Source organism: Bombus impatiens, unplaced genomic scaffold (genome assembly GCF_000188095.3).
Source record: "Bombus impatiens unplaced genomic scaffold, BIMP_2.2 scf_0259, whole genome shotgun sequence".
In the NCBI taxonomy this organism is placed as follows: domain Eukaryota; kingdom Metazoa; phylum Arthropoda; class Insecta; order Hymenoptera; family Apidae; genus Bombus; species Bombus impatiens.
The window spans coordinates 396,743-424,649 of NT_176678.1; the positions used below are offsets into that span (position 1 = coordinate 396,743).

At 41.5% G+C, this 27,907-nt stretch overlaps 1 protein-coding gene and 3 long non-coding RNA genes across 13 annotated transcripts in view; all 4 read left to right on the forward strand.

The window, feature by feature from the left end:
• Positions 1 to 27,907, forward strand: part of LOC100743465 (very low-density lipoprotein receptor) — a 64,424-nt gene that overhangs the window by 30,464 nt on the left and 6,053 nt on the right. For 3 of the 10 annotated variants that reach the window (XM_012384397.3, XM_012384400.3, XM_012384398.3), the window contains 4 exons: positions 1,049 to 1,171; positions 16,089 to 16,208; positions 18,698 to 18,820; positions 27,203 to 27,435. In XM_012384397.3, the coding sequence (XP_012239820.1) occupies positions 1,049 to 1,171; positions 16,089 to 16,208; positions 18,698 to 18,820; positions 27,203 to 27,435 (599 nt within the window). The remainder of the gene's footprint in view (positions 1 to 1,048; positions 1,172 to 16,088; positions 16,209 to 18,697; positions 18,821 to 27,202; positions 27,436 to 27,907) is intronic. The other 7 variants (XM_012384399.3, XM_033320221.1, XM_012384403.3 and 4 more) reach the window with 4 other exon arrangements.
• Positions 4,287 to 11,913, forward strand: LOC117151532. Its single transcript, XR_004461528.1, has 2 exons — positions 4,287 to 6,957; positions 7,054 to 11,913. It is a non-coding gene; the product is annotated as an uncharacterized LOC117151532 (long non-coding RNA).
• On the forward strand, positions 12,308 to 15,794 carry LOC117151530. Its single transcript, XR_004461526.1, has 2 exons — positions 12,308 to 14,237; positions 14,268 to 15,794. It is a non-coding gene; the product is annotated as an uncharacterized LOC117151530 (long non-coding RNA).
• On the forward strand, positions 23,245 to 26,800 carry LOC117151531. The gene is made up of 3 exons (XR_004461527.1): positions 23,245 to 23,258; positions 24,205 to 24,209; positions 24,560 to 26,800. It is a non-coding gene; the product is annotated as an uncharacterized LOC117151531 (long non-coding RNA).

Consider the following 27,907-nt stretch of genomic DNA (forward strand, 5'->3'; position numbering starts at 1 on the left):
GTCCAGTGATCTCGACCGAGTGCAGAGTACAGAGGAAAAAGAAAGATAAGAAAACGAGAGGAGAGCAAGGAGATATATATAGATATATATGGAAGATACTTGCAGTTGAAAAGAGAAATCTTTGGCCTCCGTGGGACGGGAGGAGCCTGGCCGAAGAGAGTCGATTTATTGGAAAATCGTTTCACGGACGATTGTTTGGTCGGAGATCCGGAAGGTGGTTTGGTGGCGGTAAATCGGTGGCCAGGCCGGGTAGAAAAGAGGCGAGAGAAGGGGGATAAGAGTATTGTGATTTCGGAGAGATCTGTGCGGAGCGGCGGGTGCGGGTTTTTCGGGCGGGCGAAAAGGATTTTCGTCGGTTCGAAGGGATACGAAAGCCGACGAAGCTCGAAAGATGCTCTGAATAGATGGTCCCGGTGTTTCGGTGCTATCTGCTACTTTTGCCTCGCTGGCTCGACCTGGCATAGTTTCGCCGCCGCGGTAATCGCGTATACGGCGTTTTATCGGCCGTTTCGCGTAACGCTTGAAACTCCGTGAGCCGCGATAAAACGATCGACGGACGATTTTCTGCCGTTGCGATATTAACGAAGAGAGGAAAGGGGGAAAAAGAAGAGAGAGAGAGAGAGAGAGAGAGAGAGAAGGTGGCGGCGGAGTACAACAGCGGAACCTCTTGCAGTACGTACGCAAGGGGAGAAAAGGGCCTCGTAAAGCGTTGCACGTTGAAAGCTTTTATATTGGATCAGCGATTAAAGTAGCGCCTGCGAAGGTGTCGAGAACCGTGCCGCTCTGCCTCTCCCCTCCTCACGGTGATACACGGGATATACGCGAATGTTCGTGTACGCTTCGTACGACTGAAAAAGGGACTCGTAAAGCACACATTCTCGCGCGAGCATGCGGTTCGCTGGAACATCGATGCGTCTTTTCAACGACGCGTCGCGATGCACGTGCACGCTGCTGCCGTTGTTGCTGTTGCTCCGATTGGCGTGCGTCGTGCACCTCGTATCGGCCATCGGTGACGATTATCATCACGATTACGAACGTGCGCTTGCAGGTCCGCGCACGTGCGCCGACTCGGAGTTCAAGTGCGCCAACGAGAAGTGCATACCCGGAACCTGGCACTGCGATGGCGAGGATGATTGTCACGATAGCTCTGACGAGGATCCAACGGTCTGCAGTAAGTACTTACGTTCTCTTCTTTCTTTCTTTCCTTCTTCATCTTCTTTATCATCATCGTCGTCGTCGTCATCGTCATCTTCTTCTCCTTCTCCTTCTCCTTCTTCTATCTCGTTCGATGGAACGATTCTATTTCCTCTCTGTGTCGTAGTTAGTTTTTAGCAACGGTGCGATGGTTATGGCCGGAATAAAATCGACTCGAAATGATTTTCAATTACGCGGCCATGCAAGCTGACAGTGGAATTGCGAGGATTTCCAGACGCCGGGTGTAGATCGTGAGATTTCCAGACGGTTTTAAGAGAATATTTTCGCGCAAAGATTTTTCCCATATTTCTCCTTGTTCCGTGCTTCTTTTCTTCTCTCTTCTTTTCCGCCCGATCATTTTTTATCGTTAACGAGCTCCCAAGGAAAATACCCCGGGGTTCCTTGCTCTAATTTCGCGATAAAAGTTCCCTTAAAACGTACGTCGCAAGTACGTTCCTTTATCGAATATAAAAATTCGGAGACCGTAGATGGATCGAGGATTAAGGTCGCGTTTATACCGAAGGTAAACGGAGAACGATCGCCGTACGATTCCGATTAAACGTTTCTCGTTGGATCGATCCTCGATATCGTGGTTTCTCGATCGATATAGTTTTTTCGTCGAGCAAATATTTTTGCGCTGCCGGTCGAGCCGATCCGAAAGAAAATATTCGTTCCGCGAAACTTGCGTTTGCTTTTTCCGTTTTCCAAGCAACTTCCCTCGCAATTTGCAGCTTGTTCGCATCGGCCATCGGATTAGTTCCCCTTTGCTCTCGTCGTCGAGATCTCGATAGCCTGTACGGTACGTGCATGGTAAATTCCTTTCTTTCGAGTATATCGTCGCGATACTCGGCGATGAACGTCGGAACCATGTTCCAGAATGTACGATCTACACCCTGCAGCGATATTAATTACACGAACCGGAGTCAGCTATATTACTCGCGTAGACCGTCTCCGAATTACGAGAGTACGAACTTGGCTTGGCTGGTGGAGTTTGTAAAGTCGAGCAAAGGGCTTTCGACGAAGACGCGAACGTTTCGTAGGTGCGAGAGTCTCGACGTCTTTCTTTTAAAACATTCTTCGTTATGATCTCGCTCGGAAAGCGAAACGAACCGAAACACGGTCGTACCAGTCGCAGCATCCCGCGAATCGTGAATCGTCGATGAGACTTACGAAACGCAAACGTCGAAGAAAGCTAGACTCGTCGATGTGGCTTAACGGCTGACATTTATTTATCGCGTAATAGTTGCAACCTTTAACGAGCAATCGACCACGTTTATTTATGAAAATTAAACGCGCGAGCGTTTATTTTAAGATAACCCTGACCAGAGTTTTTCACGAGATTGCTCCCTTTTTTTATTACGTTTTTCATATTACCATCGAGCGTGCAAGTTATCGTTAATCTCTGTCTATTATTTTCGACAAATTCCACTAGCCAATAACTCTCTTCTACGCGTATTCGCAATTTTAATCTTCGCCCGTCACTACGATTTTCCTGAATCGTTATCGATTTATTATATCGTAGTAATATCTATATTTTTTGTCGTGGCCAAGGTAAACGAAAATCGTTTCGAGTTGCACAGGCTAAAAACCAGGCGCAACCGGGGACAGCTGTGGAGCTCCCAGAATTTTTAAATTCCTACATTTTCGTACTTAATTCCCAACGCCAACCAACGTACACGCGCTTGCACGTCCGTGCGAAGTATTTAATGGAACAATACGAATGGATTTTGTCTCCCCCGTTGCGTTGTAAGCTCATTTGTTCGCGAATGAAACCGACTAAAAAAAAATATATATATATACACACACACACATATATATATATTATATATATATATATATAAATGTATATATTACGCGTATGTATACGTACGTACAGTGTCCGACAAAAGTATTCGAACGCTATCAGAAATTTGTTAGGTATATGTTTTACAAGATATTCCAAAATCTCGTTGGGTCTGTAAGGCGACGCGACCGTATTACATCGATAAAATCTGAAACCAATCTCGAACTGTATACACGATCGAAGCTACGAGATATCGGTTACGAGCATATCCTTCGCGAAGATTGCCAAAGTATTCGTAATTATTTGTTACATCAAGAAACCGCGATATTCGGTAAGACCACGTTTTTTTAGCACCAATTGTACGTTCGAGGCTACCAGTCGTGCTGTATACCGCGTATATAGTATACCAAGCTTTTGCGTATGTTTGTCGTATATTCTAGTAAGCGTACGTTTACGAGAAACGTCCGACAATTTTTCTATATATTTTCGGATTGGTTTCGAATCATTTATGCCGCCACGACGACGATAGTCGTGTCTCGTTGCAATGTCAAGGAAATTTCAAACAGTTTCGCACAATGCACGCGATATAGCCATAAAAATTTTCCGTAGCAAGTGTCGGAATACTTTCGCGAGCCGCTGTACGTACATCTCGGAACAAAAGTGTCAGGGCGGTCGCTATGCCGATCGCAAGATCGCGTAAACTAAAGCGCGCAACGAAGGTAACGGGAAATGGCGTGTAATTTGGAATTGATGCCGGTATGCCAACGATTTTGTTGGAACACGCGTGCAGCTTGAAATATCGAAATTATCGAAATTATCGAAATTATCGAGATATTAAAAGCAAATGTCCCGAGACTTTTGAGCCAGAGTATACATACGTACAATGTATGCGACAGCGCATGCACGTTAGCTGCGTCTGGATGCGCGCAAGAAAACTTGGTTCGTTACGTTTAACGGCGAAATTATTTGTGGAAGTAAATCGTATCGGTAAACAGAGAATTATTTCGACCGTGGCACACGTGCGCGCGTGTTTCGTTCAAATATCGGTTGGTCCCTGAGAAAGAGGGAGACGGGGAGAGAGACAGACAGAGAGAGGAGAGAGAGAAAAGTTCCTGTTTCATGGATTCAGACAAACCATCTCGCATTGACGTGATTAGCGCGTTTCATATAATTCTTATCGTACTGTTTTACGCTACGTATATATCTCGCTGTATCTTGCATCTGTGTGTTTGTATATGTTGTTCATATGTATAAATATATATTTTATTATTTTCCAGAGGTAGATTGTTGCGCGATATCGCGTTATTAATAATAACAACGGCTCGTTCTGATTTCGTCGGGCAAATACCGAATTAATATTCATGCTCGTGCATTTCCAGCCACGACATATATCCATCCGCGATAATTAATATTCAATTATAATGGGCTGGTATGTAAATGCGGGGAAACGGTGCGCGCCACCGCTGATTACTTTCCCGTTTTGGTAATTGTCCGCGCTATCGTCGTTCCATCACCATTATTTACAACTATTCGACCAATTACGCTACTCAAGCTCGCTTCCCGCCGATTACGATCGGTTACGATTCCGTTACACGCGTACGACCGTTCGTGAAATTCCGTCTACGTCCTGTGAAAGTTGGAAATGTCATTTTTGCGTTTCGTATATCGCGCGTGTTGGGTAAAACATTTTGGAATTTCGCTGGCATCGTGATGAAACGCGACCTTCGCGATTACGTTGCTCGAGATCGTCGAGGATTCCAACGTCGATCCGTCGCGTAATTAAAATACGAAGGATCGATATATCTCGCGCATTCGTTTATAAGCAGCAGCAAATTCCAAGTAATGGTCAATTTTTCAGAATAATACGTAGTCTCGATCGTCGTTTTTCTCTGCGTTTCGATTCGCGCAGCTGAGAGATTCGTCCGTTACGAACGCGTCAGAGTTTCACCGACGTTATTTAACATCGATATTAAAAAAATGCTAGGATACAACGTAAACAGCCACGTTGAACGTATCGTATAATAGGCGTATAACGAGCCGTTTAAATACTTTTACGATCTTTCGGATGTATTATTCGCGTCGAATGCTATATTTTCAAGCGTGTTTCAAACTCTACCGACGTAACGACGATAGCGGTGTTTCGTCACGGTGTTAACAAAGTTTCAAAATGTTTCGTATTACTCGCTCGTAATATATTCGCAAGAGGTTTCCACGACTGTTCCAATATTTTCGCGAGCAAACGTATCGAGATAAAATTTGACAGAATTTCGTTGCAAAGTTGGCGCGCGTTTGCTCCATAGATTACTCGATGGATACGTTTTACCTCGATAAAAACGGCCTTTTTGTTTTCAGAAGGGGTATGAAAAATTATACCGGTCCGTAGTATCGATCGAACGTTGGGGAACTGCTTCTTAACGGTGAGACAGGAAACGAGCAGATGAAAATTACGGAAAAGTAGGTCATTGTTACGACCTTACGTTCGAGTCGAGTTAAACGCGTTAACGTTTGAGAAATTCCTACGAAATATACATTTTTGAATTTTAAAGAGAGTTTCGCAACACTCGTTATACAATTACGAAAATTAGGGCTTCCGAGTGTAAGCTTTCGAAAGAGATGTCTCGACGTTTCGCGTCGCAGTTACCTTCGTCAGGAGTTGAATTTGCTTTTTAATTTTTTTATTATAAAGTATAGAATCCGCTGCCAGGTGGACGTTCGTTAAACTCTTCTTACATCGAGTTTACGCAGCATGATAGGGCGGATATTTATGCGTTTACAGGATGTTTAAAAGCGTAAAGCAGTTACAGAATGTAACTTCGCTTGTAATTTCCAATGAAAATATAAATTTCGAAATATCTGCGATTTAAAAACGATAAAGATGCTCGAACAGTACGCGCGAATACGTTAATCGGTATCGATCCGAAATTTTGGCGTATCTCTTTCGAAAGAACGTGGTTGGCACGCGTAAGCCTCGATTTTTTAGATCGTGCCTTGATCGCAAACAGAGAGACGCGCCACTACCATACCGGCAGTTTTCGATTTTTATTTGTTTCTGTTAAGTAGAAGGGTCGTTTACCGAGCACGCGGAGAGCGTGAAAAATCGATGTTTGGTATTAAAAAGCGATACTTCTCCGCCACGGTAAAACGATACGAGTTACAAAGCTCGGATAATTAAAGTACTTTGCCGCTACTTTATTAAATGAATCGAAAAATATCCGATCCTTCGTCGATAGCTACTATCGCTATTAATTTCGGCTTTCCAATTTCTTTTCCAATTTTTCATCGATGATGCCTCTATATTACGAGTATCGTAACACACCAGCTCATAACGCGATTTATAGTTCCGTTGATCTCGCAACGATTCAGAGAGCGAGAAAAGCGACCGACGTCGATCGTGTTTCGCTTTTTGACCGATAACGTGTTCTAATACACAAGGTGAGAAGCTAGAACCACATAGATCGGAAAATGGACGATAAATGTACGACGAATTAACCGATGCGATTTAATATTCGTCGAACATTAAGGAAGGTGAAAAATGGAACGAAATATGTGGTTTTTTCGTCTGACTTTGTAATCGAATACGTCTAACGCAAGGATAATTTTAACGTTGAATCGGTCGACGATCGATCGAATTTCGAAATTGCTCGTCTATTTTTCTCTTACGCGTACCGTATTTTTCACCGGCTTGCCAATACTTTGCTTGAAAAAAGAATTGGAACGCGGCCGGGAGTATTCTTTCGCTCTTGAGGAGAAACGCGAATAAGGCAAAGGTCGCTTTTGTTACGCGTCGTTCGATCGGGTCGCGTGAATTAATCAGAACGAGTCCGTTGTCCATCGATCGATTATTGAAATTAGTCTTACAAGCCGTGGGAACGAGCGAGCCTGTTCTCTCGCGACTGATTTTTGGGAAGAAGAAAGAGACGCGGCCGAAACGTGGCCCTTCGGTCGGCCCTTGAAACGCGATTCCCTCGCCGCGAAAGCAGGTATGTGAAAGTGCAACTTTTCGGACCGGTTTCGCGCAGGTGAAGCGGATTGACGCACGAACGAAAGCTACCGTTAGTTTTGAAACGCTTTTGCAGGCGAATATTTTCGACTGCTCTTCTCGCCATCGCACGGAGAAATATCGATGGAAGCTCGTTGAACTCTGAACGCAGAGTAAAATACGAAAAAAAGAGGGATATCCGAAAACAGGAAAAAAAAAAGATGAAAAAAGTAGCCTGGATAGTCCTATGGAGGAACGCGTGCGACGGTGAACGTAGCATGTTTCGTATCTGCGAGAGAATTAGCGGGTATTTTAAATTCTAAATTTATCGTGAAAAACTGTGAAATTGCACGGTGATTTTGATCCACGAAGGACGTCCAGTATGGTGGCTGATCTATAATCAAGTTACCTACGTAATGAAAACCTTTTCGATGCTTTTTTCATTCGAAAAAAAAAGAAAGGAAGAAAAAAAAGAGAAATAGAGAAAGAGAGGAGAAAAATCGATCATAGAGCGTGCTTAACACGGCGATCAATGCGTACGCGGTGTATGCACTTCAGATTTATGGAAAATTAATGCGGGTTCCACGTTATTTTATCCTCCAGTGACGCTCGACGATTTTATTTTATTACGAGGTCAACGAGTAGCTGATCTGCGATCAACAGCGACGCGATAAGAATAGGAAAATCTAGCGTTGGCTTTTTTTTTGTCGCGTATAAAAAAAATTTGGTTTTTTCTATCTCTAACTAGGCAACTACGCGGTACGTAGTTATTAGCGATAGCAACGAAATACGCTTTTTGGCTCTATAACGACGTGAAACGAGAAACACGCGCGTGATCTATATTAACTCCTTCGATTTTATCAACGCCTATATGCGCTAAACGAAATCCATTCTCTTGCTCTATGAATACATTTGTGTATATGCATTGGAAATTTCATTGCTGCGAACTATGTACGTTCAACGCACTCTGTAGTCGTTTTCTTTCTTTTTTCTTCTTCTTCTTCTTCCTCCTCTTAACGCAAGTACAAATCGAATGTCTCTTTTTTAAGTTCGATCGATTAACGTCTCAGGCTTTATTTTATTCGCGATCTTATTACATTTTCTTTATTCTTATAAAGAGATAAAAAGATAGAGCGTCGACGTGTTTCATCGCGTGGATTATCAAGTCCGGTGAATGGACTATGCATCACTGTTCGACCGTAATAGAACGTCGTATGGTAAAAGTTCCATCCGGCGATGTTGATATACAGCGTAAGAAAGAATTCATATCGAAAGGGTTAACTCTTGGCGGTTCTAGCAGCCTTGCACGTTTTATTCTACCTGGTTCATGCTCGGTAAACTACTTGTAACGTTATAACATTGTGATATATAACGTTATCTTTGACAAATTTTTAACGAACACTGTACCGTTCAACGTTGTACAAACATTGCTACGTGATACGCGGAGCAGGTGGTTTTTTTTCTCTCCCCCTTTTTTTTATCAGCTGGATATTCGCTGTATTTCGAAAAATTTCTGACAACGAGATTCTCGGATCCCGTACGTACGTTCGAGTACAACGGGAAAGAGCGAATAACGAATCGTAATGCACGATTTTAAATCGTAGCTGCTAAGGTTAATGCCGAACGAACCACCTTTCGAATCGTAGCGATGATAAATATGTTCGCGAAACGTTCCTGCAAACGTTCGAATACTCGCGCGAGCCACTCTATATTAGACATGTATATACGCGTGGGCGATGATTTCGACGAGAGCGGATAGTTCAACAAGTAGCCGATCCATAATCAAGCGTGACAGCGGTACCTTTCATTCGGCTCTTTTGTGTCTAGCTGTCCGTTGTTCGCGCGCGTTCGAACCTCGGATAGTTGGAATTTACAGAGAGTTATTGGACATTCCAAAGTTCTGAATTTACGCTGGCGAATTACGCGGCGATCTTGACACGGAAATCGAAAGAGTGTACGCGGTTGATTTGCGATCAAAACCGATCACGGGTACAGCACCGCAGAGAGAGAGAGAGAGAGAGAGAAAGAGAGAGAGAGAAGGAGAGAGAATATCATAATCGGCGAACCCTTTGACCCATGGCTTAAATGACAAACGCGGTTTTATCGTTGTAATTAAATAGTTCGGTATTGACGTTGTTTCGCCTATCGATACGCTCGATAGCGTGACCTAGATGCGTGCCGTACAGATCAATCGGGTAAATTCCTATTCGTCGTACGGTTTTGCTTTGTACGCCACGCGGTCGTCGTCGTGGTTAATGGAATAGTTTGATAATGACATTCCAATGTGTGCGTAGACTGCAGCTCGGATTCACGACGACGACTCGCGTGTTTTCCTTTGCGTGCGGAATAAACAGCTTGCCGCTTAGCTACATATCCGGAGACGCGTGTCTACGTTTGGCGTGATTCGACAAATTCGAATAGAATGTCCATTTATATATGTACGATTCTATCGGTTTTACGTGGACGATACAGTTGTAACGTCGATATCGTTGGTCATGCCGCTATCGATCCGATCTTAGCGTTACAGCGACACCTGCTTCGCTTGTTTCGTGCATGCTACGAGCGGAAGGTTGCACCGCTTCCGCGAATAGTGGCATGTCGTGCGTCGAGCCAGCCCCGTAATGTCGTTGAAACCACTCGCAAACGTTTCTTTAACGTCGTTCTACGAAACGTAGGTTTTTTAGATCGCGCCGCTATCGATACCAAGCAGCGATACGCCCTGTCTCAAGATTGCATTTTCCTTCGCATTCCTGTCGTCTATTCTCGGTATTTCTACTTTCACGCGCATTCCTATTTTTTTTAAATCCAGAGACACGGATGGTCGAACGATAGTTTTCCTTTGGCGTGCCAAACTCCACGCTCCGTCTTCTTTTCTCGCTTTCCATTTTGGTACTATACACGCGCGTAAAGTATATTTATTTCCGTTAAAATGCTCTTTGTATCGTTTGTTTGCTACACCTTCTACTTTGTTCTTCGTTCTCGTTCGAGTACGTACGTTGAATTTCGCGTTATCCGGTAGTTCTTCCGCGTGACGAAAACTTGATACGAAAACGAAACGTAGAACGTAGTAATAAAACGACAAAAGCAACGAATATCTTTTGTAGCCACGGTGAATAATAAAATGAAATTTTTCCTTTGTCGCGCTAAAGTCGACGTTCTATTTAGTTGTATTAAAATCTATATTTCCTGTTTATTTTGGTACGGCTTTGATTTTGAAATAAATACTCGAATAAGAGTGTAACAGCGTGAAAGTAGTTTATCCGATATAAAGCAATTAAATCGAACGTGACTCGAGCCATAAAGCGCGCATTATGATAATGGTTTCCTGTTTTTTCTCTTTTTCTTCTCTTTGTCTTTGTTTCTCATTTCCTCTTTTTAGCAAAGGTTGCGATTTTCACAGAAATTCGGAGCGTCGATGTTTGATCAATTTAGATCGTTTACTTCGTAAATAAAACGCGCGCGAGATGAAAATAATTGCGACGATGATTTTCCAAATCTAATAATACCGGAACGACAAAAGCGATTCGGTAATTTTGCGTATGTAATTGTTATCTTGAAACACGAGAGCTCGCGAAATGCTCTATAATACGAAAATATGCATCGACCGTGTCTTCGGCGTTTGTTAAAACATTCATTATCGGCATCAATAGGCGATCGAACAGATAACGCGTTAATTAACTCGACATCGAAATTAAATTTACTTCCGTGTCAATTAATCCGTTAACTAGGAAAGACGAGAGTTAATTTCTCGCCCAAATCGTCCATATTTTCATCGTGCATACCGATGCACACCGGTGTACTTATTAACGCATTGCTCCAATTAAAATAAAAAAGAAAGAAAAAAAAGAGACAAAAAAAAAATGTTTGCAGTTGCAAAAGTTAAAACAAATTTAATCGATACCCGCTTTCGACAATTTTTGCTTTTTGCGCCAATTACACCGTCAACTGGGAGACGTACTAATCGCTAATAATTTATTCGCTGCAATACCACTCCCTCCAAAAAAAAAAAAAAAAAAAAAAAAAAAAAAAAAAAAAAAAAAAATGAAAAGAAGAAAAAACAGCGATCTATTAATCGATCTGTTAATTGAAAATAATACAGAGTCGACTATTATGCATATCTCCGGCGTAATAATTTATTCGACGTTGCGATATCGCTTACGAAACGCTAGAAAAAAGGAAAGGGGAGAGAAACGTAACGCCGCGTATTTACAAATTCGCAAAAAATTAAAACCGATCTACCCGGTACATATACGCTTTTGTTAATTGCTATTTTTGTGAATGAAAGAGTTTCCGAGCACGGCAAACAAAATTCGGTTAACCGGCTGAACGGGGTTTTCCAGCACACTCGGGAAAAGAAAAACAATCGGAAAAACGTAAAACAAACGAAATATTCCGTATACATGGCGTTCTATATGTACGAGCGAACAAATTCTCGTTGCCTTGTTCGATGGGACAGACGTTGTCGGGGGCTCGCGATAAACGTTTTCGTTGGATCGATAAACCGGTCGAAGCGATCGGTGCTAAGATATAATTTTTCATAGCTCGTTATCCGACCTCTTGGCCTGACGTATTTGCAAACGGTAACGCTATAGCATTCACCTTAGCTCGTTCGATTTACATAACTCGTGCTCGTTGCGGCAGAGCAAACGTCTCGAATGTTTCTCGAGCGGTCTAATCAATAGCGATACCCAGCGACGTCGAGTGGCGATGAAATCGATTAATCGGTTTCCATTTTCCCTACCGATCCAGGATCCCGGTGGTTATTCATTATTACGCGGCAACAGTACGGTTTTAATATTAATTGCCCGGTCCGTGACGCGGACCCCCTTCCTATCGTTCTACAGTTTCAATATCGCAGAGCCAATTAAACGTAGAGACCGATAAAAGACGGAAATCAAAGCGGAAAGAGCGGGAGGAGCTGCTGCAGCGGTGAGACGATACGATATGCAGGTCCATAGAAAAAAAAAAAAAAAAAAAAAAAAGGAAGAAAGGGGGGAAAAGTAGATAAAAATTAAAAAGAAATACAAAATGGGTAATAGCGAAAATAAACGAAGGAGGGAGGAGAGGATCGCCAGGTTGCTCGAGTTATTCGCGTATGAGACGATTAATCGAGAATATAGGGAATTAGCGGCGCGTGCAAAATGTTTGCGCGAAACTACCGTCTGCCCACGTGGTGTTCCTTTAATCGGAAAAATATCGGCAAAAATCGGATCGCACGGAGCGTATGTAGGTCGTTGAAAAAGAAATCCTGGTCGTGTTACATAACGACGCGAATTATGGAAGATTAATTACATCGGTCGGCACGTTGCTTTTTCTCCGCTAAACTGCGAGCCTTTTTGTTCTCGTAAAAATTAAAAAGAAATACAAAATGGGTAATAGCGAAAATAAACGAAGGAGGGAGGAGAGGATCGCCAGGTTGCTCGAGTTATTCGCGTATGAGACGATTAATCGAGAATATAGGGAATTAGCGGCGCGTGCAAAATGTTTGCGCGAAACTACCGTCTGCCCACGTGGTGTTCCTTTAATCGGAAAAATATCGGCAAAAATCGGATCGCACGGAGCGTATGTAGGTCGTTGAAAAAGAAATCCTGGTCGTGTTACATAACGACGCGAATTATGGAAGATTAATTACATCGGTCGGCACGTTGCTTTTTCTCCGCTAAACTGCGAGCCTTTTTGTTCTCGAAGGTCTGTTGTTCCGGTTTGTACCGTTGATTTTTATTAGCGTTGATTAAGAAAACACAAAGTTGCTAAATACGATATTCTGGATCGCGCATACAACGTTTGAGAAGAAACGTCGAAATACTTTAGTTTTTTAGTTAGTTAGCTTTGGTGTATTTAGTTTAAAAATCCAAAGAGTTTGGACGCGGATTTCCTTCTTCGATTGGAGACGTTTTTGAATTACGAATAAACTTAAAGACGATCGTTTGCATTTATGAGCGAGAGCGTGTAAAAATACTCGTGACTCGAACCTGTTACAGGCGAGAGATTTCTATAGTTGGAAAACGGGATATTTTCTACCTGCGATCAAAAATGGATATCCCTTTGAAATTTAGCTTTCGAATTTTTAATTCTGGATTCAATCTTTGGATCGATTCTCATACGCGGGTATACTCGATGGGTAATAAATTTGAATTTGTCGCTAGCTGTTATAAACGAGAAATTGTTTCGATTTGAAAATAAAATACCTTCTATGTTCGATCAAAGTAAAGTATCGCTTTAGTTTTCCAAATCTTAAGCCGTACGAAACACGCAACAGGACGATGGATATTCCTTTAATATTCTCTCAAATCTCGAAACATAGCGTACGTATCTACGTTATTTACGGTTAATGCGCGCATGTAACTACGCTTAATAGAACAAAAATAACGTATCAATCTCTTCTTGAATTCGAGTTTATACGTTTGTTATGATTCGATATTTTATCGTTGTCAACGAAAAAGCCGCACGATCTTTTTTCGCTACCTAATCGATGTTCGATATCCGGATTTGTCGTCATCTTCACATAAAATTTACGATTCGTTGTTCTTATAAAAATTCATTAAAAATTATCACCTATATTGGAATATAACGATTGAAAATCATATATAATTCGTATAATTACAGTAACTACGATAAAACGCTCGTTAGAATCGGCTAACGATTAACGCGAGCATTCGCGTGATCGATGCACAAAATTGCAAATGATGTTGCATCGATAACGCGACGGGTCAAAGGCTAACGAATATTTGGGCGAACCGACTTCTCCTCCGGCACGCATCCGGCAAACATATCGGTCGACCGCGTTCGGCATCGCTTGTAATCTGCTAACGATGTCGCATTTCTCTCGCTTTGAAATTGCACGGGGAACCGTATCGATTTTGCGACAGCGGAAGACATATAACGTGATAACTAGCGACGTGAAAAATTGCGTTGCACCGCGAACAAGTCCGCGACAATAATAAAGGGCCTCTCCGACTGCTCTCTCGTTACCGTGCAAGTAATTTCTATCGAAGAATTTCCAACAACCACGAAAACGGATAATAAATGGCAATTAGATTTTTATCGCGCCTGCCCTTATAGCGTGATATCAGCTTGATCGTGTTCTTGTCGAAACGAAAGAAATCGACCGTTATGATCGAAACTTCTATTCTCTCGTATATCAGTCATCGTCGGACGTGTAGCATCGTCTAGATCTTTTTATCTTTATGGCTTAAAATATATTCGTTGAATTATTTTCCGTCGCTTTTCGAAACACCACCACTGACAAATTAATACGGCCAGCCTGCGTTAAGTCAAATAGTCTCAATACCTTTTCGCCGCGTTTCACAGACCGTCTTTATCGAGTACTCTTGTACTCGGGGCAAAGAAGAAAGTTGCGCGGCTCGTTGTTCTAGAATTAACAGCTTCGCTAAAAAGTTAAACAACCTGTAATATCCCATATCTAACGGTTTGCTAGAGTTTAATCAGTTCCCGAGTGCCGGCTAAGCGGATCTGATTTTCTTTTATGCGATCTTTCGTGCGCATATTTAAATCGTACCGATCGCAGCTTCTTCCCTCTTTTCTTTCATACCGGTTTTGCGCCGAAGAAACCGATGGCTATAAGACCGGCCAGAAAGAAGCGTACACGTACGTATGTTTTCGTCGGGCAAACAGTTTAGACGAGTTTCCCCTTTTTCACTCTTTAACCACCGAGCGACGTAAATGTCAGGAAATCAACAAGAACGGACTTATCATATTTTTCTCCGTGTGTTTTTCATATTTTATATAAGGCGGTAATATCGCTACGTTTACTTTTCATCTTTAAAATACCGCGAGATATTCCTTTTTTTACAAAATGAAGCTACTTGGACGATATTATTCCACGCGTGACATTATTGAAAAACTCGCGACATAGAAAAACGGAAGTAACGAATTTGCCTAAATGTTCGAATATTTAAAGTCATTGTTCTCGTTAGCTTATCCTTTTCCAAAAGCTATCCGTTAAAGAGCCGCCAAGGATTTCTAGGCTAATACTATGAAATGAAAAGTTACTTTACAAATTCTTTGATAAAGTCGCGCGTACAGTGGCTACCGTTGAATTCTTCTTCGTTGTCCGCTATTCCTTTCGCTACGCCCTTTGTGCAATTATTTATATGGTATATGTAATATCACGTATGGTAAATGTAGTATCAAGTAATAACAGTGAAAATTATTTAAAGTATTCGACATATATTAAAAACGCCGCCATCGCGGAAATAAAACGACGATCCTTAAACATCGTATCACTGGCCGGAAACTTGAGAAATCTAGCGTCGCGTTTGGAAAATGTCTGCGGAAGTAATAAAAGGGAGGGACACGATACGAGTTTATATGGAAACACGACGCAATTTATAAGGAAAAAATACGTCGATGTAACGCTTCGCTGTTTCTTTCAAGTTTCTTAGTATCGTGTACCAGAAGTCAGCCACGCTCGCGGAATAAAAATATCGGAAACATCGATTCTCACGAAAAAAGCATCGGCGGTTTTCTATCGAAAATAGGAAACACGCGCGAATAGATATGCCATCGATATTTCTCCCTCTATAGTGCGAATCGTTAAAAGAGTCAAGAGAAAGTCGTTTGTCGGTTAATAAGAGAGGATCCGAGGGATAGGATATCCGAGCGATGTTCTATCTTCCTTGATTAAAACGGTCCTGTCTAGCATTTTTTCGCCTTTTGAAAAGATCACGTACGTATCTAAATGACGATAAATAAATAACTGAAAACAAATTTAATTTTGCGTCAGAAAGACGCTAAAATCGTCAAAGGAAGATTTTCTATCGTTGGACTTTTAATTTGATATGTAAAAACCTACCCGCGAACCGACGTTCGTTCCTACGATTAAAAAAGAAAAAAAAAGGAAAAAAAAGAAAGGAAGAAAGAACGAAAGAAAAAGAAGAAAAGTAGAGAAAAGAGAGAAAATCCTTATCCTTCTCAAAAAGTTGTAACGCGAGATGGAAACAGGTTCGCTCGATCCGAGTTTAATATCGCGACTAATAAATTGGTGTGCTGATAAATCGTTGGCGAGGTTCGTCTCGCTTTTGTTCGCTTCTGTTCGCGCGCGCACGGCGACTAGTCGTGCGAAAGAATGGTTGCGAGAATGAAAAATGATAAAACGATTGCGATCGAAAGGGTCGAAACAGTGCAGCGAAACGGAGTTCGAGTGCAGCCCTGGGAGGTGCATACCGAAAACCTGGCTGTGCGATCTTCAGCACGACTGCAGCGATGGGTTGGACGAGAAAAATTGCCGCAGTAAGTTGTCAATAAGTCGTAGGTTGATCGCTGGAACGAGCCAGGAAGGAGCCAAGGAGAAGCGAAATGAAAAAGAGAGAGCAATAAAAGAGGAAAGGAAAAAAAAATTAAGGGAAAACTACGGAACATAAGCGACAGACGGGGATTATCCACGGTGGAATAAAAGAGCGAAAGGGTCTTGGAGTAGTAAGGTCTTGGAATCGCAAATTGCATCCCTCGACCGTTGAATTCGTTTCCCATCAAAGCGAAACCGCGACTCGACCACCGGAAAGAGATAAATTGCCAAGGCAAAGTAAATATATAGAGTTTGAAATTCCGCGAACGTTTTGCCAAATTTTCATTCTTTCCTTTTTTTCTCTTTAAATGCTACCGCGTGTTCCGACGAGATGGCCGACGATAAGCTCGATAAAACGGCAAAATTTCGACGTCGCTTCGATTCCATCCCCGTTGAGTTTCTCAATGGTCGGTTGATCTGCGTCGGAAGGATTTCCTTTGATTCGTATTTAGAATTTTGATTCTAAATTCTAGTATTTGATTCTAAATACGAATCAAAGGAAATCCTTCCGGCGACGTTACGATCAGCTATAATTAAAGTTGAACAAGCTACGGTATAAGAACGATATCTTGGTCTAAATAATTTTGGTCAGGCGTAATTATTAGTTTTGTCCTTTTATCGCTTTGTATATTTTCGTATATTACGCGCGTTCTATCTGTCGAAACTTTTCGTAAATGCATAAACGCAATGCACAAGCACAAACAAATCGCGTTTAATCGTACAGTTCGTTTAAACCAAAGGAGGAAAAGTTAAATATTTGAAATTTAAAAATCTTTTTGTTCTTCGCCGAATATCGTTTTCTCGCGCACCGATTATTCGAAGGTTTTGCCGCTCGTTTCGACCTATCGTTGTCCAACGATTATTCATTTTCCAGTAACCGTCGTTTATTCGTTACGTTGATTCCTCTACCTATTATATAAACCGATACCGTCCTTTTTATCCTTTCAACGATTGTTTAAATAAATCGATCGGCACGTGCTAAAAGCAAATGGTTTATCCGTAGATCCATTCGCGTTATATATTCTTCGTTTATTTTAATATTTTCGTGCGTTACGTATGTTTCGCGTTTCGCGTATCTCTTCCATACCGCGCCTAAAGTAGTTTTTCCTCGTTGGTTAAAATTTACAACCGGGTATCGTACAGCTAATTCTACACCGTTCGTGTATTCACTTTGTTAATGCTAAACAGGTACAAAGCTGAGAGCTAAGCTTATTGAAATAAGTCGGTGCACTTTGGCTGTAACTTTCTCAGAACCGCGTCTTAGATCATCCATTAATAAGCTTTACTGGATTACGCGTTAGCCACGCGTATCTTTCAGCGATAATTTTGAAGCTTGTACGCGCGCAGGTAGTTGCATAAGGAAAACATCAGCCGAAACTGTAGACCAACGATCCCTCGAACAGCAGCCTTACCTTCGTTCTCTCGACGTTTACGAACTCGCGAAACGAATGCTCGCGATACGAAATAGAGAAGACACGCGTATCGATAGAGATATCCGAAATTTGTCTTATATCGAAAGACGGTTTCTTGTATTTACAGACTAGTTAAAGTTTCTCGTTTACGTATCTTCGATACGATATTTCTATCGAGTACAGATTCGCGGTGAAACGAGTTTTTCTTCCCAGTTTTCTATTTTATTGCTAATCCGTTGTTATCTGTATTCGCATCGTGGCTTACGACGTAAGATACGAAACGAAAAGAAATTCGTTAGAATCCTTCGACGATCGTAAAAACGTTGTAAAGCTTATCGACTGCGTATGTCCTTCCGTTACAGCTTAACGTTCGAACGATATAATTTCTCGCGTGCCATTAAATTCTCGCTGTTCGTCCGAAAATGCAATGAAACTAAAACAACGTTAGGTCGAAAATAGACGGTCGACCATCGAAGCTCCGGCCACTGACATCATCTCGCAACAAGACCCGAGCTTAAATCCGTTAACGCGTTTGATACTGAACAAATTGTCGATTATAAGCGAGTCGGTGGAAGCGGCGAGCGAAACAAGACGAATAATAAGAACGAAGCGTAGAAACTGTAAAGAATAACTCAACGACAAATTTCCACCGGCGTAACGGCGTTTCGACGTGGTTAATTAAATTAAGACCGGTTTAAATTGAGAAACTTTGCGCGACAGGAGAGGATAGAAGGGACGAAAGTAAATAAAAAAGGAAAGAAATTTCTCGCAGACGACGTTCCTTAAGCGTTGGACAAAGCGACGGTGAGTATAAATTTTTCGCGAAACGCAGTTGACCCTGGGGATGCGATTCGTGGTTTCTCGAGACGGCTCTCCTCGCACTCGACGAAAATAGAGCTTGTCGAATGGCATTGTGCACTCGCGCGAGAGCGAAACGGGATCTCTGGCCGTGAGTGCGGTGCCGTGTGGCTGGCACCTTGTCACGAATGAAAATCACGGTCCAATCGATCGTCATCTTGTAGGGATGAAGAATTGTACGGCGGATCAGTTCACGTGTCACTCGGGGAACGGCGAGTGCGTGGCACTCGCGTGGATGTGCGACGGCCATTCAGACTGTTCGGACGGTTCGGACGAGGCTGAGTGCAGTAAGATTCTGCACGGACACTCTATTTTACGCTTACGCTTCTTCACGTAACATTTGCTTTCTCTCATATCCGCGCACGTTCATCGCCAATTGCGTGCTTCGATTTCAGGTGCTTATACATCTTACTTTACGTCCGTTTAACGATTCCTTTCGCAGACGAGCTTAAAAGATAAGCAAGAAAACGAAAGTTCGAAAGATCGAATCGACGCCGTCCTTCGCTACCTGTAGATCGACCGTGGTCGTGGCATTACTCTCGTCACGAATGCCGTAGTGGCTATAAAAGGTAGTTGCGCGTCGTTGTATCCGTCGTGTAGCATTTACGCCTTACCTGATAGATTCCAGTATGTTAACTACGAACACGAAATATAGAATCTAACGACGAAACGTTCCGTCAAAGGATCGCGATATGTGCGGATATCTTCTGTGGTTGCGGTACGGGAATGAAAATTTTGGTATTCGTTGCAGCATTTTAATCGAATAAGTAACGTCGTTCCGAATTCCGTCGATACGAGCTACCTATTATATTACCGATATATCTGGTCTATCGATCGATACGTACGTCACGTACAAGCAAGAGTCGGCGTGTTAATTCTTACAAGACCGAATTTTGGTTTCGATCTTCGATACATTCTGTTTTTACGCGTTACGGCGTTTTCGATTGTTATGCTTTTTTCTTTTTTTTCTTTTCTTATTTCGATTCAAGGACGGTTTTACCGACGATAAATATCGTTCAATCGGTTAAAGTAACTTGTCGAAGTAGTTGTGTAGTATCGCGTATATACGCAATGGGAAGTACGCGAGAATTAACGAAACAGGGAAGCGAGGATGAATGGGACATTTTTTGTTCGACGAACGCATATCGAATTCCGGTTTATCGCCCAATAAGGTAGGAATATTTGCGAAGAATAGGGAACGTTTTATTTCGATGGTATCGAAATATCGTCGGTCGTGAAAAGATAAATTCGTTTAGCCGTCGTGTCACTCTCTGAAATCAATTCTGTTTCCGTATTTTATTCACCGCGACTACATTAATACGTGAATTTGCATTCGTTTTATTTCGTTACCGGTGCAAACTACGTTTAGCTAACTTCGATAATCAACCATCAAATATGTAAATCAATTAACCTTCGAACAATATTAAGTAGCTAGTTTTACTTTGTTTACATAATGTCGTATTATTATTACGTAATGTTACGTTATTACTTCGACGTTTTAACGAAATACGTTTGTTTCCCTGATAAAGAAAGTTCGTACATCGATTTTTCTCACTTTGCAGTGAAATTTTGAATTAGAAAGTACATACGTCGTAATAAGAATTACCGTGCTGCTTCGCATTATCGTAATCTTTAAATTTCAGCGACGGTCAGCGTAAATCCGTTACGAAAGGATAACGTAAAGTTGAATGTATCTGTCCTCTTTGATATTCTCCGTCGTTTCTTGCTAGATAGACTCGGTAGTTTTAAAAATTCGTATTAATTAGAAGAAACGTAAGTAAAACGATAAGAAAACGAATAGAAAATATCATCTTTACTTTGCTAAATGTGTTACAGAAAGACGGATCGAACTTTCGAAAAGCAAAGTCTTGAAAAGTGCAGAGTTTAGGTTTAACGATGTTTAATTTATCGTAATCGTGGCCCGGCAGTGCAAAGAATTAACATCTTCACTTACAATTGTAAAATCGTTCGTTGCGAGAATGTGTTTGTTCTTCGAGCTTTCCTTCGTTATTCACGCGACATTCTCGCGTATAAATTTGCTAGTAAATACGGCATAATTCGCGATAGAATTGATCAAACGATTCCTTACTAATAGACCGTTGATTTTTATGCAAATTCATATCTTGGAAAATATCGTTTCGATAGTACAGTCTCGGTAAGAGATCGTCTTATCCGCTGCATATGTATCGTATAGTTTTTTGATATTTGCGTTTTAAGATCGTAAATAAATGGTTAAAAATCCGCGGTCAACTCGTAAGATTTAATCTAAAATCCCGTGTAAGCTTTCTCCATTGGAGAAGGTTCATCGGTGAACGTCTCGATCGGAATTCGGTTGGTCGTGTTTAGAAGATTCGGTACTAGAACGCAATTGTTGTCCCGATCCGTTCGCCGCGATCTATACGTGTTTCTAACTTCATGCATTTTCAATGCGCTAATGCTGTATTCGCCTGGCTAAACAATGAATTATTAAATGTTTTCCAGCGGGGCAGAGTCGAACCGGGTCGGCTTTGCATAAATCAGTAGGAAATTCGTATTTGTCAGTTTTTCGATGAAACGCGCGAACTTTCGAAAGGTGTACCACTCGGGGCACGTTTCCAGATCGGGATAAAATATTTGTTGTACGTTTCCCGATTACGCGGAGTTCCGTACAAAAGAGAAAGCTCGGCCGCGAAAAAGAAACTATCGGATCTGCTATTTTTCATTTATGCCTTTTCGAACGCTCTTCTTCCGTTCCGTCGTCCTATGAATTATGCCGTAGCAGTAATCTCGCGGTAGCTCGTGCAAGCGACGCGAAACCGCACGACGCTCGAACCTAAGCTCTGCGCTGTTAAATGGTGTATACACGATCAAAGAGACACAATTCCACGGTATATACTACGATATCCCGTAGATTCCCGTTGTACGAAGGATAATCTTAAATCAAGCAGGATATTGGCGATTAACGCGTTAAACCCTTTAACCCTCGACCGATACGACCAAGTTAAAACAGCCCCGTTATTGATTTTACCACTGTAACACGCTCTGTCTCTGAAACGCCCGTGTTAATTTTCCACTTTGGCCTCCAACTATTCGTTCCGATCGTTCGGCTCGCGGATAAAGCACGAGAAAGTTAAATTAATCGTTTATTACGGTTCAAAGTTTTCTTAACAAGTTAAACGGCCGTTAACATAAGTACGGTTACATATTTTAGTTGAAACGCACACTTGGCCAACTTGTTTAATCGAGGTCAAATTGGTCCGCTCCGATGGTTATGTAACGCGTACTTCGCCCTGTCAGTCGAGGGTTAAAATATAAAAAGGTCTGTGACGAGCATGTTTTTCCTTCTTTCTTTTTTTTTTTTTTTTGTTCTTTTTCCTTCCCTTTATATTTTCCAAACAGCTTTTGGGTATTTAGAAAATCTCTGTCGTTTCTCTTTTGGCTTTTGCTATTTGTTCGTTTTTGTGCTTTTTCGTATTTGAGGAAACGAAAGAGCGCTATCGAATTGTTCGAAGGCGTGTCGTACGCTTATCGTGATTAATAAATTCTATTCCTTAGATATGGTCGCTTTGGATCCGTCAAAATAAAACGTCGGATCAGATCTATAGCGAAAGTAAAAGCGTAGAGCGATTAGCTTACTTGCTCGGTCGCCAGCACGTTGTCGCTGATACTTTCCGCTATTTAGCCGTGTATTTACCTGTCTTGTTTCGCAACCATGTTCGATCTATCGTATCGTGCAAATTTCGTAAAAATCCAAACGCCCCTTTTTCCTTCTTCCGAAAAAGTTTAAAGAGCCAGACGTTCCGCTCCGATTTTTTACTTCGTCTCTAAAAAGCGCGACTCGACTTCGCTCTGATTACGACAAATTCGATGCTTCATCTTCGAAACTCCAAGTCGACTTTCTCTATCTTCTTTCGCGTCTTTTATACCATTAAAAAATTTCTAATTTTTATTTTGCGCCGATCGCGATGTATTTGAAGGTTCGCCTTCGAAATTTAGAGTTGGCGCTTCGTATTTCGTTAACTTTTTTCGTTTTTTATTATTTATTTTACTTTTATACTAAGGCAATAAAATTGAAACTTTGCCTTCAAAAACTCAAAGTCGACTCTTCCCAGCTTTTTCTTTATTTTTTTTTTTTTTTTTTTAATATATGTCTAAAGATAGTCTTTCAAAATTTCTACTTCCAACTCTCCGGCCACCGAGAAATAAAATTATCGACTTAGGGGACCGTGATGGACTGTTAATATCGTGTTAGGTGTTGTTCGTACGACGCGTTTATTAGGGTGGATATTAAAAGTTAGAGTCGCCGGTGTCCACGTAGTAGAAGAGGAACGAAACAACCGAAAGCTGGCGGTTACCTAGCTTCTGTATTTTAAGGATTAATACAGAACACCGCGTGCTTCGTAATAGCAGCATGTTGCATGCTTCCCTCTAATTAATAATTGTCGCACGTACGCAACTTCCGCAACGTTGCTGTTTTTTTTTTATTACGTTCTAAATGTAATTGTTACGATTACGAGGATCGTTTTCATTCTCTGCTAATTAGTCTCTCGCGCGCAACCGCACGATTGCCGGATTACGCATAATGCTTTTTCCTCTTCGATTCTACCACTCTGATTAACAGCTTTTCCCCTTTATTCTCGTATTTTATATTTATTTATCTCTGTATGATCGAGTTGCCGGAGAATCGGTTAAACGGTAAAAGATCGTAAACGCGTATCCAAAGAATACCAGGAAAATTTGAGAAATGTCGATTTCGTCGAATCTTCGTTCCGTGAGTAGAGTTCTAATTAAAAAAGAACGACCCTGTTAACGAGTCGATAATAAGATATAAAGATAAGAAGAGATATCTCCTTAGGTAATCAAACGCTGTTCTATTCTATTCGATTCTAAAAAAAAAAAAAAAAAAAAATCAAAAAAAAAGTATTTTTTTCGTTCGCTTCTTTCTCATCGTAAACCTCTTGCAAACCTTTTTCTCTTGTATCGTTCGAGATACGTCGTATGCAGAGATTTGTCCAATTTTAAAAAACTAACTCGAGATATCATCGTGGAAGCGTGTTTCCCATGTAAATATACAACTTCCTTCGGCGTGGAGTAACCACGAGTCGTGCCCGAGCAAATTTGTCAGCGAAACTCTTTTCCCTTCCGAAAAACGCTTGGTTTCCCTTGGCAAAGCTTTAGACGACCGACTCTTCGTGGCCAGGTTGCACGAACTATACTTTTCGGATACATAACATCTACATATACATACGTTTCACGAGTGTGCCGAGTTTTTCGCCGCAGCGGCCCGATCGATTTTCTTCGTCACGATGATTCGCGTCTCGTTATCATGTTCACGCTATTGTATCCGTAGTTACTTCTCTTTGTTGTGTTTTTTCCTTCGCTTCTTCGGTGGCTTGCTGAATTATCGTTCGACCCTTTGCCGTTGAAAGAAACTTCGTTATATACGTACGATCGTTACCGCATGAAGTATCGTTCGCAAAATACGAGGGAATGCAGAGCGACGCGATAGTAACGCGATATCGAATATTTCGATGCCTCCGTGCTATTGCAAAAGGTAGAAGAATCGTACGATACGCGATTGCTAGTAGTACCGCGGATTTTTATGCATTTATGCGAAAGTCGAAGCTGCAGAAGTACGCAAGATTCGTACGATATGCAAAAATGTGTGTGCAGAATATTGAAAATGCGGTAGTTGCGGTAAAACGAGAAAGTTACGATCTGCGAATACAGGCGTGTCCTAAAATGGTTCGTACCTCTAAACGAACCGTTATAAAGCGTATCGTACGTCACGCGTATTTACCGAACATACGAGTTTCTTAATCCGTTAATCGATTAAAAGTACGCGAAAATAGGAAACGACGATGGATTGGTTTTTCGTACACGCCTTAAACCACGTTAACCGGAATGTAATCGAAAGAATGCAAATAATGGATTAGATCGATAAGATGGATTCGTAATCGGATAGATTGGATTTATCGTCTCGTGACGATACGCGTGCAAATCGAAACGCCGCGACAATCGCTAATTCCGTTACGTTGGAAAAGCAGCAAAGTTTTACAAAATTAGCGTTTTATCGAATGATCGCATCGTTTCTTTCAGCGATTTCCTGCCATTTATCGAGTAACTCTGTAATTGCCTCGCCGAAGAACGTTTTCCCTTTTTCAGCAATCGATTCTTTCGAATAGCTTTTTCACGCCTCTACGTATTTGATTCCTTGCCATTAAAAAGCTTTTACAGAGATGAAATTTTTGGAGAGTAGACGATAGTCGAGGACGAATAACGTAGCTATTTTATCTTTTTTTTTTCTCTCTTTTAATTATTATTTCATTAAAGTCGCATCGCCTACCATGGTCATTAGCGACTATTTGCCAACGACACACGGAGTCGCCCATCCGTGCTAATTTGATAATTTGATAAGCAGGATGGGGGTGAACGTTCCAGTTAAGATCCAATATCTTTCGCTTGTTCTTCATCGATGCACAAAGTAACGTTATCTCGTTGGAAAACGACACCTTTCCCCTTAATCGATCCCGATTTTTTCGTTTAAACGTTTTTACGCTTAATACTCTACGAAAGATACTTTATCGTTGTTTAGTAGAAATATAACATAACGTAACGTAATAAATACATAATCCTCTTTCAGTCTTATCGAATACACGATAGTACGTAGTATGTGTACGTAGTATCGATAAAGATGAAAAACGATACGCATTTTTCAAACGATGCAACATTTCTACGTCTCATCGATCGAATAACCAATCCGTTCTTGTTTTATATTTTTGCCCTAACTTTTTAATTCGGCGTTTATTAGCTTCTATGCTCTTTTTGCTTAGTCGTAGAATATACCGATACCGCTATCCGGTGGGAAAAAATCTCGGACGTCCCACGTAAATGTTCTATACGCTTGATTCGGATTTTTCAATTTCAACGTGTCACAAGCGTTTAAGTTTTGATCGCGTTATTTCCGTATACCCTTGCCTGTCCCGTATAACATCGACACGTTCGATAATTTTATCAAAATGTTCAAATAAAAGACCTGCAATTCCTGGAATATACAGCGAAATATAATCGAAAACAGAATACTCGCTATAACGATTACGCGAAGCAACTTTCTGCTTGTTTTTCTAAAATTATAAATATGCATAAGTCTCGGTAAACTACATAGTCGTTATTCGTTGGAATAAATATCTGCGAGTTAATACCGTTTTTTTTTCCCTCCAACGTGATTTACGATAGTCAGCTTGCCACTTAAGTAGGAAAAAAGCTTCGCGATAAATCGATAATCGTATCGAGAAGAAGAAATTCCACGTAACAACTGCAAAGGGTTGGAAACGAAGTTTCGTTCGATCGTACGCACGAGTGTCATCGTAGACAATTAAACGCGTCCTTTGTTTCAGCGAGAATCGACGTTACGCGAGCACATTGGTCACGGAACGTTTGTGATTTTTCGTTCGTAGCGTTCGTGCCATTTCATCCAGACGGATAAAACTCGTCTACGAGGGTAACGAACGATTCGGCCCCTGATTTCTAAGCTCGTACACGAACAACCTAGTAGTTTCTACCTGTTATGTCGTGCACTTAATGTTAAGTAACGTCGTAGCAGCGGTATGCGTCTGTCGTTGATTAAGGACCGGTTAATTATCCCGTTTAATTACGCGACTATGCCGAGAAACTTATTCCTTCCGCTACATCCTCTCGAAAGTGCAAATAGCTTCTTGCATAATTTAAACGTCGTAGCGTTCGCGACACGGCGGGCGGGGGGCGTGTTTGCCGTAAAAAAGCGGAATAAAACATAGATTTAATTCGAGTAACCAAAGTTCTTGATTCTTACGATGGTCTTTTACGCTTCGAATTTCGTTTTCGTCGGGTGACTCGTGTACGAACGAAAAATCCATGTTCACGCGCCATGTTCTTAGCATCGTGGATATTGGCTAGATACGTCGCATATATGTATTTCCACGCGTTTAAGCGATGTTTGCCGCTTCTTCTCTTTTCCCCCGTTTTTTTTTCTCCTTGTTTCTTCGACGTTGTGCGTCCTGTTTAAACGTTAAACGTACCGCGTGAAAGTCTCAGACCACGTGCCAAATCTTTGCTATACGTTAAACTCGAGAATCGACGGTCAGTTTGTTATTGATCGAGCTTTTAAAATATTCGGTGCGACGGTAGCGTCGTTTCCTTTGCGAACACACTCGTGTCTGTTATTTTTCGTGGCACGCGGAGAGGGTTTGCCAAAATGCGTTGAAACTAGTAACGTGGATGGTCTAAGATTTTTGTGCGACGCTATAAACGTACGCATGAACGATAGACGCAAGAAGCGCGTTATTTGGATTCTTCAGCGAAACACCGGTTGGCTTCCTTTCGCGAAAACCAAGCGATATCCTTTAAAATCGCGAAGGCTATTCGATCGAATATTCGGTAATTCATCCGAGGAGATCGAGTTAGAAGAAATATTTCGAAATTCTAAAGAGAATGACAGATACGTTAAATATTATAAATAGCGGTAAATATGTCGAAGAATAACGTTAAAGACGTTTCTTTCATAGATCGTCGCGTTAAACTTTGTATCCGTGTTAAAATACGAGTGGTTCGCTGAAAACAAGTTTGTCGTATCACCTTTGTCGTAGATCGTTTTTACCTTGTTTATTTGTTTATTCCATTTCTTGCGTGTACATAAAACGCGTTTTCTCCAGACGACACTTGTCGATCTGACGAGTTTACGTGCGCAAACAAGCGATGTATCCAGAGAACGTGGGTGTGCGACAGCGACGACGATTGTGGAGACGGCAGCGACGAGGAAGATTGCAAACCGGTCACCTGTGGTCCGTCAGAATTCGCCTGCTCCAAGAATTATTGCATAACGTCTCGATGGAGATGCGACGGTGATTTCGATTGTCCAGATAAAATCGACGAAGTTGGATGTAAGGTAAAACATGGTCGATCGGATATTTTATTCTCGTGCGATCGATATACAGTCGTACAAGGAAAAAACTTTATCCGTTGCTATTCTATCGCGAATAATCTCGAATGGACAAGTTTGTTCGTCCGAAGATTCGCGTCGTTTTTCTCTTCTAGCGCTTCCTATATATAGTTTCGTTTCTTCCAGAAACGGCATTTTTATGAAAACCGGCCGATTGATATTTATTCGACTTCGTTAACTTTTAACCGCGTAACGGAATACATCGAGGAAACGTAACGTTTTTTTTTTATCTACACTATACTATCTATAATGTGGTAAAATATATCGAAATATGGCGAAATTGGTCGGTCTTGCATCTAAAAATCTCAACAATTGAAGGTAGTTTCGTCATCGTTGCCGCTTTCCTAATTAGCATACCAGCGAAACTGGGCTTGCTTTGCTTTGCATCTCGATTAATTAAAACTCCGCAACTTCGTAT